Source organism: Pseudophryne corroboree, chromosome 9, assembly GCF_028390025.1.
Source record: "Pseudophryne corroboree isolate aPseCor3 chromosome 9, aPseCor3.hap2, whole genome shotgun sequence".
In the NCBI taxonomy this organism is placed as follows: Eukaryota; Metazoa; Chordata; class Amphibia; order Anura; family Myobatrachidae; genus Pseudophryne; species Pseudophryne corroboree.
This window is the reverse complement of record NC_086452.1, coordinates 446,394,726-446,408,217: the sequence shown is the minus strand read 5'-3', so window position 1 is coordinate 446,408,217 and position 13,492 is coordinate 446,394,726. Positions and strand designations below refer to the sequence as shown.

At 44.2% G+C, this 13,492-nt stretch overlaps 1 protein-coding gene across 1 annotated transcript in view; it reads right to left on the bottom strand.

Annotated features, from left to right (window-relative positions):
• The window catches only part of COL7A1 (collagen type VII alpha 1 chain), a 215,617-nt gene that overhangs the window by 68,674 nt on the left and 133,451 nt on the right, over positions 1-13,492 (bottom strand). Inside the window, exons 50-63 of the mRNA XM_063941553.1 lie at positions 11,737-11,772; positions 8,869-8,904; positions 8,753-8,785; positions 8,197-8,268; positions 7,866-7,925; positions 7,585-7,620; positions 5,734-5,850; positions 5,605-5,649; positions 5,400-5,471; positions 4,609-4,653; positions 4,135-4,170; positions 3,914-3,955; positions 2,818-2,898; positions 948-983 (exon numbers count right to left, since the gene is read on the bottom strand). Coding sequence (XP_063797623.1) covers positions 948-983; positions 2,818-2,898; positions 3,914-3,955; positions 4,135-4,170; positions 4,609-4,653; positions 5,400-5,471; positions 5,605-5,649; positions 5,734-5,850; positions 7,585-7,620; positions 7,866-7,925; positions 8,197-8,268; positions 8,753-8,785; positions 8,869-8,904; positions 11,737-11,772 — 747 coding nt within the window. The remainder of the gene's footprint in view (positions 1-947; positions 984-2,817; positions 2,899-3,913; positions 3,956-4,134; positions 4,171-4,608; positions 4,654-5,399; positions 5,472-5,604; positions 5,650-5,733; positions 5,851-7,584; positions 7,621-7,865; positions 7,926-8,196; positions 8,269-8,752; positions 8,786-8,868; positions 8,905-11,736; positions 11,773-13,492) is intronic.

Genomic DNA, 13,492 nt, shown 5'->3' with positions numbered 1-13,492 from the left:
GGGACCGGTATGCTATAATTTTGGAAATAGCTTAATTGCACCTAGGCAAAGTGACATTCCTGATATTGTGTGGATATGATCGTTTGAGCATAGCAATGAGTGGAATCGTAGGTGATCGTATAAAATGTGAATTTTATTGATGGACAAGAGCAGAAGAGACCAAAATAAATCTGAATTGACTGTTGAATTAAATATAGAGTAATCATTTCATACAATAGAATATATATATATATATATATAAAACATAATAAAGCTTAATGATAAGTGTATTCTCACAAGCTGCTTACATATTATCACAGCGCGGTGACTATTTATTTATATTATAATAAAGCTTAGTTAAAATAAGTCTGAAGTCGATGAGATAAAATGCATAAAGGACAGGGGGACATTTACTAAGTAGTGATAAGAGCGGAGAAGTGAGTCAGTGGAGAAGTTGCCCATGGCAACCAATCAGCACTGAAGTAACATCTATAATTTGCATACTATAAAATTATACAGAGCTGCTGATTGGTTGATGGAGCAACTTCTCCACTGGCTCACTTCTCCGCTCTTATCACTGCTTAGTAAATGTCCCCCTAATCTAATAAATATTATCTAGGATACTATTTGGTGATTTCTTGAGCTTGGTTTATACTGTATATGGAACAGTTCTACTGGAAACGCAGTAACACAGTTGCTCCGGCAAGTGCAGGTTTATTATGAGAAGCTGTTAGATGAATGGGGAGCATGCGTGTAGGAGATCCTAGTTCAGGGTGGAGGTAGGACGGCGGCTGTCGGGATTCCGCCGTCGGTATTACGGCAGTGGGGCTCCCGACAGCCGGGATCCTGAACGCATACCAGTAGAATAGGGGAACAAACTGCTACACAGTATATTTGTATATATACTAGTACATTAAACTTTTATTAGAACTAGTCCTGCTACTTTATAAATACTTATGGAGACTCACCCGATTCCCTGGCGGGCCTCTTGTACCTTCTAAACCCTGCATAAAGATAACATTATTAAAATGACAATATCCTACTTAGAAGTAACCAAGTTACCATAATATTCCATAACATTGTGTCATTTTACAATGATCACATTGTGTGTAAGGGAAACACAGTGAGCCGATGCAGGGTTGAATGTACGCCCGTTCCTGAAGAGCGTCTTGTGTAATTTCCCACTGCGCATGATCCGGAACTGAGCGCATGCAAGTACAAACGCCCGCATTTCAATCACATCTCCAACTGTGACTTTAGGGTGTTACTGGGCACTAGCGGGGCGATCTCATGTGGGTGAAGATCAGTGATGGTGCACTGATGGGACTGCGGGCTACGCAGAGTTGCGCATATCAAGCCAAGTGTACAGACGGGCAGAGCAGATCGAAAAAAAATGTGTACAACTCTGCATATAGGGGGGAACGTAGGCAAGGTGGGAGCATTGTGTACTATTATGCACCAGGAACAGCGCTTGTCAGGTGCTCTTATGTGGCTGATGGAGAAAAATGTGCAAGAATGACTAAAGAAAGCAAAATAGGATATGTCTGCACATCTGGAGCTCTACGTCTTTGCCCTGGCAGCCCATGCGCCTGGCTTACCACAAGTCATTGTCATCAGGGATTATTTGCCCCTGCTCTGTAACTGGTAAATGGGCCACATTTGCGTGAAACACACCCCTTTACTGAACTGTGCCTATGAACGCCCCATTCCCCCTGGATTGGAGGAATTTAATATACCTAAATTTCTAAAAATACAGATTGCCAGGGTCAGGAAATTCCAGGGTGCTGCCAACAGGGCTGAATATTCAACTAGATTAATTTTCATGTACTGCAACTTCTAAATGAGCATTGCCCCGCTGCGTTCCGATGAAGAGTTACTGCCATTATCAGTAAGACGTGTGTTACAGTACAGTACAGTACTGCCGCTGGGTCCTGATGAAGAGTCACTGCCATTATCAGTAAGACATGTGGTACAGTACAGTAGTGCTGCTGGGTCCTGATGAAGACTCACTGCCATTATCAATAAGACATGTGGTACAGTATAGTACAGTAGTGTCGCTGGGTCCTGATGAAGAGTCACTGCCAGTATCAGTAAGACATGTGTTACAGTACAGCACAGTAGTGCTGCTGGGTCCTGATGAAGATTCACTGCCATTATCAATAAGACATGTGGTACAGTACAGTACAGTAGTGCTGCTGGGTCCTGATAAAGAGTTACTGCCATTATTAGTAAGACATGTTTTACAGTACAGTACAGTACAGTAGTGCCACTGGGTCCTGATGAAGAGTCACTGCCATTATCAGTAAGACATGTGTTACAGTACAGTACAGTAGTGCCGCTGGGTCCTGATGAAGAGTCACTGCCATTATCAGTAAGACATGTGTTACAGTACAGTACAGTAGTGCCGCTGGGTCCCGCTGAAGAGTTACTGCCATTATCAGTAAGGCGTGTGTTACAGTACAGTACAGTAGTGCCGCTGGGTCCTGATGAAGAGTTACTGCCATTATCAGTAAGATATGTGTTACAGTACAGTACAGTACAGTAGTGCCACTGGGTCCTGATGAAGAGTCACTGCCATTATCAGTAAGACGTGTGTTACAGTACAGTACAGTAGTGCTGCTGGGTCCTGATGAAGAGTCACTGCCATTATCAGTAAGACGTGTGTTACAGTACAGTACAGTAGTGCCACTGGGTCCTGATGAAGAGTTACTGCCAGTATCAGTAAGACGTGTGTTACAGTACAGCACAGTAGTGCTGCTGGGTCCTGATGAAGAGTCACTGCCAGTATCAGTAAGACGTGTGTTACAGTACAGTACAGTAGTGCCGCTGGGTACTCACCCTCTCTCCAGGGAGCCCATTTACACCAGCTTCCCCCTTCTGTCCTTTCATTCCGTGCTCTCCGGGGTCTCCATCCTCACCCTAAATATACACAGCAATTATAGATCAACAACATTATATATGGCACACATTTACAGTATGTAGGGAGACTGCCATTGGTTCCACCCCACCCAGCCCCCCATTTGCAGTCAGTTGACTGAACTTATTTGACAGCTCTCCAAGAAGAGGCTCAACCACAACTAAATAAAATAGTTCATGGTGGAAACAAAGAATTAAAAAATAGTTGTATGATATTTTACTTATTTCTACTAAAACAATTATTATTATTTTTTTATTTGGGTGAAATAAACCTTTAAAAACCAAAGACAGAGGAATGGGGGTATGTTTGTATTTGGAGTAAAAAATTGCATTATAACACAGGAAGGGGCCGTTTTTTACATTTCTGTGGGTCCACTAGCCCCTGACAAAATGCCCAGAGACTCTGGCACCTTGCTAGAACCTTATGCGTAAGCCCTGTATTTCCGGCAATTCATGAATATGGCGCCGGCACCACTAGTCCGCTGATTTATTCAGGAATGTGGTGCAAGTGCCATAGTTCCAAAGAGATCACCGGAGTAATGGTGCGTGAGGCCAACAGATAGTAAATGGTAGGTGGTAGATCCAAGTGGGCTAAAGGACCGCTGACGTCACAACCATGTGACCTGTGACGGCAGGGGGAGGGGCCAGGTTGGTGGGCCAGCACTTTTACTATCCACGTGGACATCTATTGGGAACAGTAACCTGTGGTTAGCGAGTCACCTTGCCCAAAGGCTTCCAATTCAAGGCTTCCCTTTATTAGCGCTATAGACTGCTGGATGGGCACTTTATATTCCTAATGCCAAGTAACGCTTTTACAACGAATCAGTTGAACTCAGAATAAGTTGATGGGTCTACAGCTTTGGTGGTACATGATACAATGTCACATGGCACAGAGCTGGGATAAGTGGGAGTGGCCGGCTGGAAAAGAAGCCTAGCTGTGATAAAAGCTCCAGTGATTGGCTGGGAGTCACATTGCAGGAGCCAATCATCCATGGAATGCTGCAGCAGAGGCACTCACCTTGTCACCCTTCACTCCACCGAGTACAGAATCAACAGATCCCTAAGAATAAATAAAAAAATGAGACCCAAAGAACGAAACGAAGTAGAAAAAAATAACATAGAAAAGAACAAAGATGGTCAAATGAGGCTGAAAATAATTGAAGACACCATCGAGCGCCTTCCAGACATTTTTTAGAAAGAAGAATTTTTATATATATATATATATATATATATACTTACTGGTTTTCCTGGTGGACCTTGAATTCCTTGAGGCCCCTAAAATTAGAGAAGAGGTAGTAATATATTATAAGTGAGAAAGATGATTCTGTTTTTTCATTTAGCTATCACCGTGGAAAGTGAAATTGGCGTGTCATAGAGATCCATGGATCTATATTTCCCTAGAAACCTGCTGGTAAATGTCCATGCAAGTTGTTCTCTAGAAAACATTTGGTACAGGCCTGGAACATTGGCAGTTTTTTCTACACCCCCTAATGAAAAGTGCCTGAAGTTTTTCACTAAAAATTAAACCAAAAAAATCTCCATCTCAACACAACCTAATGGGGCTTCTCCTACCACCTTCCATGTCCAACTGACCTCTGCTCATTATACTGTTACCATTATACTGTACATTATATGTACACACCGGCAGCCTATAGAAAAGCGACAGCAGCACATTATGGCAGAAATGTGAAAGAGGAGGAAATCCGTACTCACAGCGTCACCGCGATCACCTTTAGGGCCAGCGGGGCCAGAGTTTCCCTATGGAAAACAAAAAGGATGTAAGATGTGCGAGCTTGTATAGGCCTTTATATTTACCTCATGGACAACTGCTAGGCCTCAAGCCCAAAAGGCCCATTTTCTACATAAGGAAACACAGGCACAGTAGAGGTTGCCTAAACGTCAGCCAAACTGATTCATAAACATACACTGTACACACCTGAATATTGTGGATATTACACGGTCAAAAGGATACTAATTACCCAGGCCCGGGCCTCTTGGAGGTGCCCAGTGTGGGCCTGGGCCAGCTGCTGAGGGAGATAAATGTCCCCTTTACAGCTATAGGCACCACTTCCCGTCACGGCAAAATAATTCTGCATTATTATGACGCTGGAGCCAATTTATAAAAAACATTTCAACTGAAGAATGGCGATGGCGGCAGCAGAACAGGTAGACAACTATAATGGGTCTAAGGTGTGCAGTGTGCGCCCCCCTGGACCCAGGAGCCCTCATGTACCGCACTACGTGCCCCCATTATACACACGCCACTACCTAGTTGGCGCCTATGGCTGGATTCTACTCCAAATGCAATACATTACATGGAGACCGATACAGGCTGGGATTCACCATTCAATGTGAACCAAGGTTGACCACTAATCTGCCATGTCTATATTGTAGATTACTGTGCACACTAATGTATATGTGATTTCTGACTTTTCAGTGGGTTCTGGACATCCGCTGGACTCCATTTTGTTACTGATCGGATGAACATGGGAACTGCTACTCACATCCTTTCCAGGCTCTCCCGGCTCTGCTTGGTCCCCCTTCTCTCCTGGGCTGCCCCTTACGCCTGGAAGACCCTGGACAAATAAAAATGACACCATCAGGATGTAATACAAAAGGTCAGAGAGAAGAACTTTGTATCGATCCACAAACATCCAGTTGCTACAATATTAAAAGTAGTGTCTATATTGCACTAAGGTTCCACCTTACCCTCAGGCCTCTTTCACCGTTCTTCCCCGGAATGCCGGCATCACCCTGCAAGGAGACGGAATGGGTTCATCAGGCTATGTGCGGCTCTACATCAGGCCATGGTCACTGTAAGCTAGAGATCAGACCTACCGGCGTCCCTTCATCTCCTTTCTCTCCTCGTTCTCCTTCTTTGCCACGAAGCCCAATCTGTCCTGGCGGACCTGGCTTTCCAGACTCCCCATCCTCCCCTGGGGTACCCGGCTCTCCCTGGGGAGAAAATTGACCAAATCCAGTAAATACCATGTTTAGTTTTCTGTACCCTGACAGAACTGAGGAACATCTATAAACAATAAGTGAAGAGTAGATCTAGAAGTGTTTTCTATTCTTTCCTGCCTGGTAATGCCAGTAGCTATGGTATGCTAAAGTACATCAAATCCCGAGTGTGGTATGTAAGGTCGATGGTAAGTAGGTCAACAAGGTTTAGGGCGACCACTATTGGTCGACAGTAAGAAGGTCGACAGGGATGCTAGGTCGATGGGGTGTTTAGGTCGACATGAGTTTTTAATGTTTTTTTGGTGTCGTTTTCTCCGTACAGTGACCGGGAACCCCAATTAGTGCACCGTGTTCACTCGCCATGCTTCGGTTACTATTCCTAATCGTAATTCGCGTGGATCATTAAGTATAAAAACGTAAAAAAAATGAAGAATAAAAAGTGAAAAACTCATGTCAACCTTTTGACCTAGAACATGTCGACCTAAAGACCCTTACGACCTAGAAACCCAGTCGACCTACTTACTGTCGACCAATAGTGGTCAACCTAAACATTGTCAACCTACTTACTGTCAACCTAGAGACCGGATCCCTAAATCCCACCCCTACTGACGGTATAATGAGCAAATATATGACCCAAAGTGGGACTATCATTATGTACTGTAGGACCCACTGAGCAGAGAAGCCTTGACACGTCTGGTGGTTTCTCATATATTTGCAAATTTGTGTCACTGAGTCCTGTGCATTTTATTACCATGTAGGATACAAGTCTCTTTTGCTGGCCCTTTGCAGTCTACTGGAGGATTCTGGGTTCTTCATTTTTATTCCAATGTTTTTTTTACTTTTGTCCAATTATATGCCCCCCTCTTTTTTTTACTACACACCTGTCAATCATGATCATCTGTGTAACTCTGAAATATTAAAGCACCAGTCAGCAAGACCAGATGGGGGCGCAGTTGAAGCCCCCCAAGAAACAGGTCACTCTAGTTATCAGTCGTGGATGAGACATACACAATGGTGGTCATTCCGAGTTGATCACTAGCTGCATTCGTTCGCTGTGCAGCGATGAGGCAAAAAAAGGCACTTCTGTGCATGCGTATGCGGCGCAATGCGCACGCGCGACGTACTATTACAACGAACGATGTAGTTTCACACAGGGTCTAGCTTTTCAGTCGCACTGCTGGCCGCAGAGTGATTGACATGAAATGAGCGTTTCTGGGTGTCAACTGACCGTTTTCAGGGAGTGTTAAAAAAAAACGCAGGCGTGCCAGGAAAAACGCAGGCGTGGCTGGGCGAACGCAGGGCGTGTTTGTGACGTCAAAACAGGAACTGAATAGTCTGAAGTCATCGCAAGCGCTGAGTAGGTATTGAGCTACTCTAAAACTGCACAAAAAAACATTGCCGCCGCTCTGCAATCCTTTCGTTCGCACTTCAGCTAAGCTAAAATACACTCCCAGTGGGAGGCAGCATAGCGTTTGCACGGCTGCTAAAAACAGCTAGCGAGCGATCAACTCGGAATGACCACCAATACCTGAAGTTTGTTAACTGCTAATGCACAAATAAAATACAGCATACTAGGCGACAATTAGCCTTAACTTGAAAATGAAAACATTATTTAGGTAAAAAATGATTAGAAATATCAGAAGTAACCATAAAATGCTTTGGTGTTGCGGTAAGATGATGGAATACACAGGATGAGAGCAATAAATGACTAAAGACGGATGTCCATACCTTTTGACCTGTCTTCCCGGAAAGACCTATGAGACCCTAGTAGAAAAAGTAAAATATTATACTCAGTATAAGAAGCATCATGATTACTTGATTAACACCTGACAGGTTCCAAACATTATCACCCATCCAGATAACATTCTACTCCGTTATATCTGTAATATCCGCTTACCGTTTCTATATACTTATCATTAGCACAGGACTCCACGTAACGGCAATCTTTCCCCATTACAGCACTCTCTTCCCCAGAATAAGACGTATGACAGACACAGTGCAGAACTCACCCTCTCCCCTTGTTCTCCCTTTTCACCCGGTTGGCCAGGGGTGCCGTATCCTTGAGCCCCCTAATTACAAAACAAGCAGGCGGTCATTCCCCAAAAGTAAAAGATAGCAAAAAAATAAATATGACAGTTGAAGGCTATAGAGAGGTGTTGACATATTTTCTATGAACCTAATGTTCATCACCAGGTATATTATATTCACTGGATAGAACACATTGTTTTGTATTTTAAACTACATGAGTCACAGACATACAGTAGGTTATGTACGGCTGTCAGCCAGGAATCAGAGAAGCCACAGTTATTGGCTGAATAAGGATGTCCTGTAGATACTCACTCTCTCCCCCTTCTCTCCAGGATCGCCTCTGTCACCCTTTGTGCCTTCTGCCCCTGATATACCACGATCACCCTGTAAATAAAGGAACAGACCGATACATAAGAAAGTTATTCTATACTGTACCTTCCCCTGTGCTGCCAACTATTACTAAGACAAGGCTTCTTCCTAATCGCCCTACTGCAAGAAAGACATCAGATGGTTGTTGAAGGGTCCTATCTGCGCTCTGTACCAATGGTCTAGGTCACCAGACCCCACAAGATCAGCGTAGTCATCTCCTGCAGATCTGATACTTCCGATGATCTGATTGGCTAGAGGTTATTGTATTCCCACCTGATTCAAAGCTGAGGAAATCCCAGACAAGCCGGAGTACTGTATGATAAGGTTCTCAGACCCTTGTTGAACCCATCTTAAAAAAATAGTGCAGAGGTTCCCAAACGCGGTTCTTAAGGCACCCCGAAAACGCACAGCACTGATCAGGTCTGAATCAGCCCCATGTCCCAAGAATTCTGGATAACAGACCCCAAAACTGTTTTTGCCCGACTCTTTATGGCCTTACCTTTTCACCCTTCTGACCGACGGCAGTGGAAACCTGAAACAAATACGTACGTTAGATACATTGCTACCTGCATCAGCTGCATGTATGATAGAATGGATATAGAATAGATTACTTACTGCACTCCCAGGTAGGCCCGGAGCACCTTGCTCACCCTGAAATTACACGCAAACAGTAAATGCGCAGCATATTATAATGTAGACATCAACACAAATGGATGTTCCATAAGGCTGACTGAAGCGAGGAAATACTACACATGACAATGGTGTGGCCAACTCTGTAACAGATTATTTTAATTTTGAATCAACAAACAATAAACAGGTGAAACCCCTATTCATGCTAGGTTTGATAATATAGGCCAATGCAAGGGTCCTCCACAGCGAGTTAGATTTGGGTGGGGTGTGTTCAAACTGAAATCTAAAATAGTATTTACCCTGCACAGAAACAAAATAACCCACCCACTACTGTTCTCTCCCGGTGTAACCTAGGTGCATATATTACTGTTCTATCCTGGTGTAACCCAGGCACATATACTACTGTTCTCTCCCGGTGTAACCTAGGTGCATATATTACTGTTCTATCCTGGTGTAACCCAGGCACATATACTACTGTTCTCTCGTGGTGTAACCCAGGCGCATATACTACTGTTCTCTCCTGGTGTAACCCAGGCACATATACTACTGCTCTCTCCTGGTGTAACCCAGGCGCATATACGACTGTTCTCTCCTGATGTAACCCAGGCACATATACTACTGTTCTCTCCTGGTGTAACCCAGGCACATATACTACTGTTCTCTCCTGGTGTAACCCAGGCACATATACTACTGTTCTCTCCTGGTGTAACCCAGGCACATATACTACTGTTCTCTCCTGGTGTAACCCAGGCACATATACTACTGTTCTCTCCTGGTGTAACCCAGGCACATATACTACTGTTCTCTCCTGGTGTAATCCAGGCACATATACTACTGCTCTCTCCTGATGTAATCCAGGCACATATACTACTGTTCTCTCCTGGTGTAACCCAGGCACATATACTACTGTTCTCTCCTGGTGTAATCCAGGCACATATACTACTGCTCTCTCCTGATGTAATCCAGGCACATATACTACTGTTCTCTCCTGATGTAACCCATGCACATATACTACTGTTCTCTCCTGGTGTAACCCAGGCACATATACTACTGTTCTATCCTTGTATAACCCAGGTGCATATACTACTGTTCTCTCCTGGTGTAACCCAGTCACATATACTACTGTTCTCTCCTGGTGTAACCCAGGCACATATACTACTGTTCTATCCTGGTGTAACCCAGGCACATATACTACTGTTTTCTCCTGATGTAACCCAGGCACATATACTACTGTTCTCTCCCGGTGTAACCTAGGTGCATATATTACTGTTCTATCCTGGTGTAACCCAGGCGCATATACTACTGTTCTCTCCTGGTATAACCCAGGCACATATACTACTGCTCTCTCCTGGTGCAACCCAGGCGCATATACGACTGTTCTATCCTGGTGTAACCCAGGCGCATATACTACTGTTCTCTCCTGGTATAACCCAGGCACATATGCTACTGTTCTCTCCTGGTGTAACCCAGGCACATATACTACTGTTCTCTCCTGGTGTAACCCAGGCACATGTACTACTGTTCTCTCCTGGTGTAACCCAGGCACATATACTACTGTTCTCTCCTGGTATAACCCAGGCACATATGCTACTGTTCTCTCCTGGTGTAACCCAGGCGCCTATACTACCGTTCTCTCCTGGTGTATCCCAGGCGCATATACTGCTGTTCTCTCCCAGTGTAACCCAGGCACATATACTACTGTTCTCTCCTGGTGTAACCCAGGCACATATACTACTGTTCTCTCCTGGTGTAACCCAGGCACATATACTACTGCTCTCTCCCGGTGTAACCCAGGCACATATACTACTGCTCTCTCCTGGTGTAACCCAGGCTCATATACTACTGTTCTCTCCTGGTGTAACCCAGGCACATATACTACTGTTCTCTCCCGGTGTAACCCAGGCACATATACTACTGTTCTCTCCTGGTGTAACCCAGGCACATATACTACTGTTCTCTCCTGGTGTAACCCAGGCACATATACTACTGCTCTCTCCTGGTGTAACCCAGGCTCATATACTACTGTTCTCTCCTGGTGTAACCCAGGCACATATACTACTGTTCTCTCCCGGTGTAATCCAGGCACATATACTACTGCTCTCTCCTGGTGTAACCCAGGCACATATACTACTGCTCTCTCCTGGTGTAACCCAGGCACATATACTACTGTTCTCTCCTGGTGTAACCCAGGCACATATACTACTGCTCTCTCCTGGTGTAACCCAGGCACATATACTACTGTTCTCTCCTGGTGTAACCCAGGCACATATACTACTGTTCTCTCCTGGTGTAACACAGGCACATATACTACTGTTCTCTCCCGGTGTAACCCAGGCACATATACTACTGTTCTCTCCTGGTGTAACCCAGGCACATATACTACTGTTCTCTCCCGGTGTAACCCAGGCACATATACTACTGTTCTCTCCCGGTGTAACCCAGGAACATATACTACAGCTCTCTCCCGGTGTAACCCAGGCACATATACTACTGTTCTCTCCTGGTGTAACCCAGGCACATATACTACTGTTCTCTCCTGGTGTAACCCAGGCACATATACTACTGTTCTCTCCTGGTGTAACCCAGGCACATATACTACTGCTCTCTCCTTTCAGTTATAGTTTAGGCATAAATTTCATCCAACTCAGCATGAGTATCATAGAGAATACATAATAAACTGTACAATTTCATCACATGGTAGATGTAAACCTATGTTTAGCTATCTGTTGTTTGTTCACACAGCTGCTTAATGAACCCTTGTGAGTTAGTGAAAAAGTTTCCTATAAGTAAGATAAATAAATCTTTGAATTCGAATATATAAAAAAATACTTAAAAATGAAATACACATTTTACCTTTTCACCTTGTATTCCCTGTAATCCTGAAGGCCCCTGGTACAAAAAAAAAGGACGTACTTTATCATTCTAAGTGAGTGTAATAGTATTGTTGTTGCTTAATGTTCTGATACATCTGGGGTGCAGGCACTGGACCATCATCTGTAAGCACAGAGACTGCTGGGAATCCACTGCTACTATATATATACATACAGTTGTGCTCACAAGTTTACATACCCTAGCAGAATTTGTGATTTTCTGGCCAATTGTCAGAGAATATGAATGATAACTCACAAACTTTTCTTTCACTCATGGTTAGTGGTTGGGTGATGCCATTTATTGTCAAACAACTGTGTTTACTCTTTTTAAATCATAATGACAACAGAAACTACCCAAATGACCCTGATCAAAAGTTTACATACCCTGGAGATTTTAGCCTGATAACATGCACACAAGTTGACACAAACGGGTTTGAATGGCTACTAAAGGTAACCATCCTCACCTGTGATCTGTTTGCTTGTAATCAGTGTGTGTGTATAAAAGCTCAGTGAGTTTCTGGACTCCTGAAAGACCCTTGCATCTTTCATCCAGTGCTGCACTGACGTGTCTGGATTCTGAGTCATGGGGAAAGCAAAAGAATTGTCAAAGGATCTGCGGGAAAAGGTAATTGAACTGTTTAAAACAGGAAAGGGATATAAAAAGATATCCAAGCAATTGAGAATGCCAATCCGCAGTGTTCAAACTCTAATTAAGAAGTGGAAAATGAGGGATTCTGTGGAAACCAAATCACGGTCAGGTAGACCAACAAAAATTTCAGCCACAACTGCCAGGAAAATTTTTCGGGATGCAAAGAAAAATCCACAAATAACTTCAGCTGAAATACAGGACTCTCTGAAAAAAAGTGGTGTGGTTGTTTCAAGATGCACAATAAGGAGGCATTTGAAGAAAAATGGGTTGCATGGTCGAGTCGCCAGAAGAAAGCCATTACTACGCAAATGCCACAAAGCATCCCGCTTACAGTACTCCAAACAGCACAGAGACAAGCCTCAAAACTTCTGGAACAAAGTCATTTGGAGTGATGAGACCAAAATTGAACTTTTTGGCCACAACCATGAACGTTACATTTGGAGAGGAGTCAACAAGGCCTATGATGAAAGGTACACCATTCCTACTGTGAAACACGGAGGTGGATCGCTGATGTTTTGGGGATGTGTGAGCTACAAAGGCACTGGAAACTTGGGTGGTCATTCCGAGTTGTTCGCTCGTTGCCGTTTTTCGCAACGGAGCGATTAGGTGGAAAATGCGCATGCGCATGGGGGGTCATTCCGAGTTGTTCGCTCGCAAGCCGTTTTTAGCAGCTTTGCACACGCTAAGCCTACGCCTACTGGGAGTGAATCTTAGCAAAGTAAAATTGCGAACGAAAGATTCGCAATATTGCGAAAAGACATCTCTGTGCAGTTTCTGAGTAGCTCCAGACTTACTCGGCATCTGCGATCAGTTCAGTGCTTGTCGTTCCTGGTTTGACGTCACAAACACACCCAGCGTTCGCCCAGACACTCCTCCGTTTCTCCAGCCACTCCCGCGTTTTTCCCAGAAACGGTAGCGTTTTTCCCCACACGCCCATAAAACGGCCTGTTTCCGCCCAGAAACACCCACTTCCTGTCAATCACATTACGATCGCCTGAACGAAGAAAAAGCCGTGAGTAAAATTCCTAACTTCATAGCAAAATTACTTGGCGCAGTCGCAGTGCGAACATTGCGCATGCGCACTAAGCGG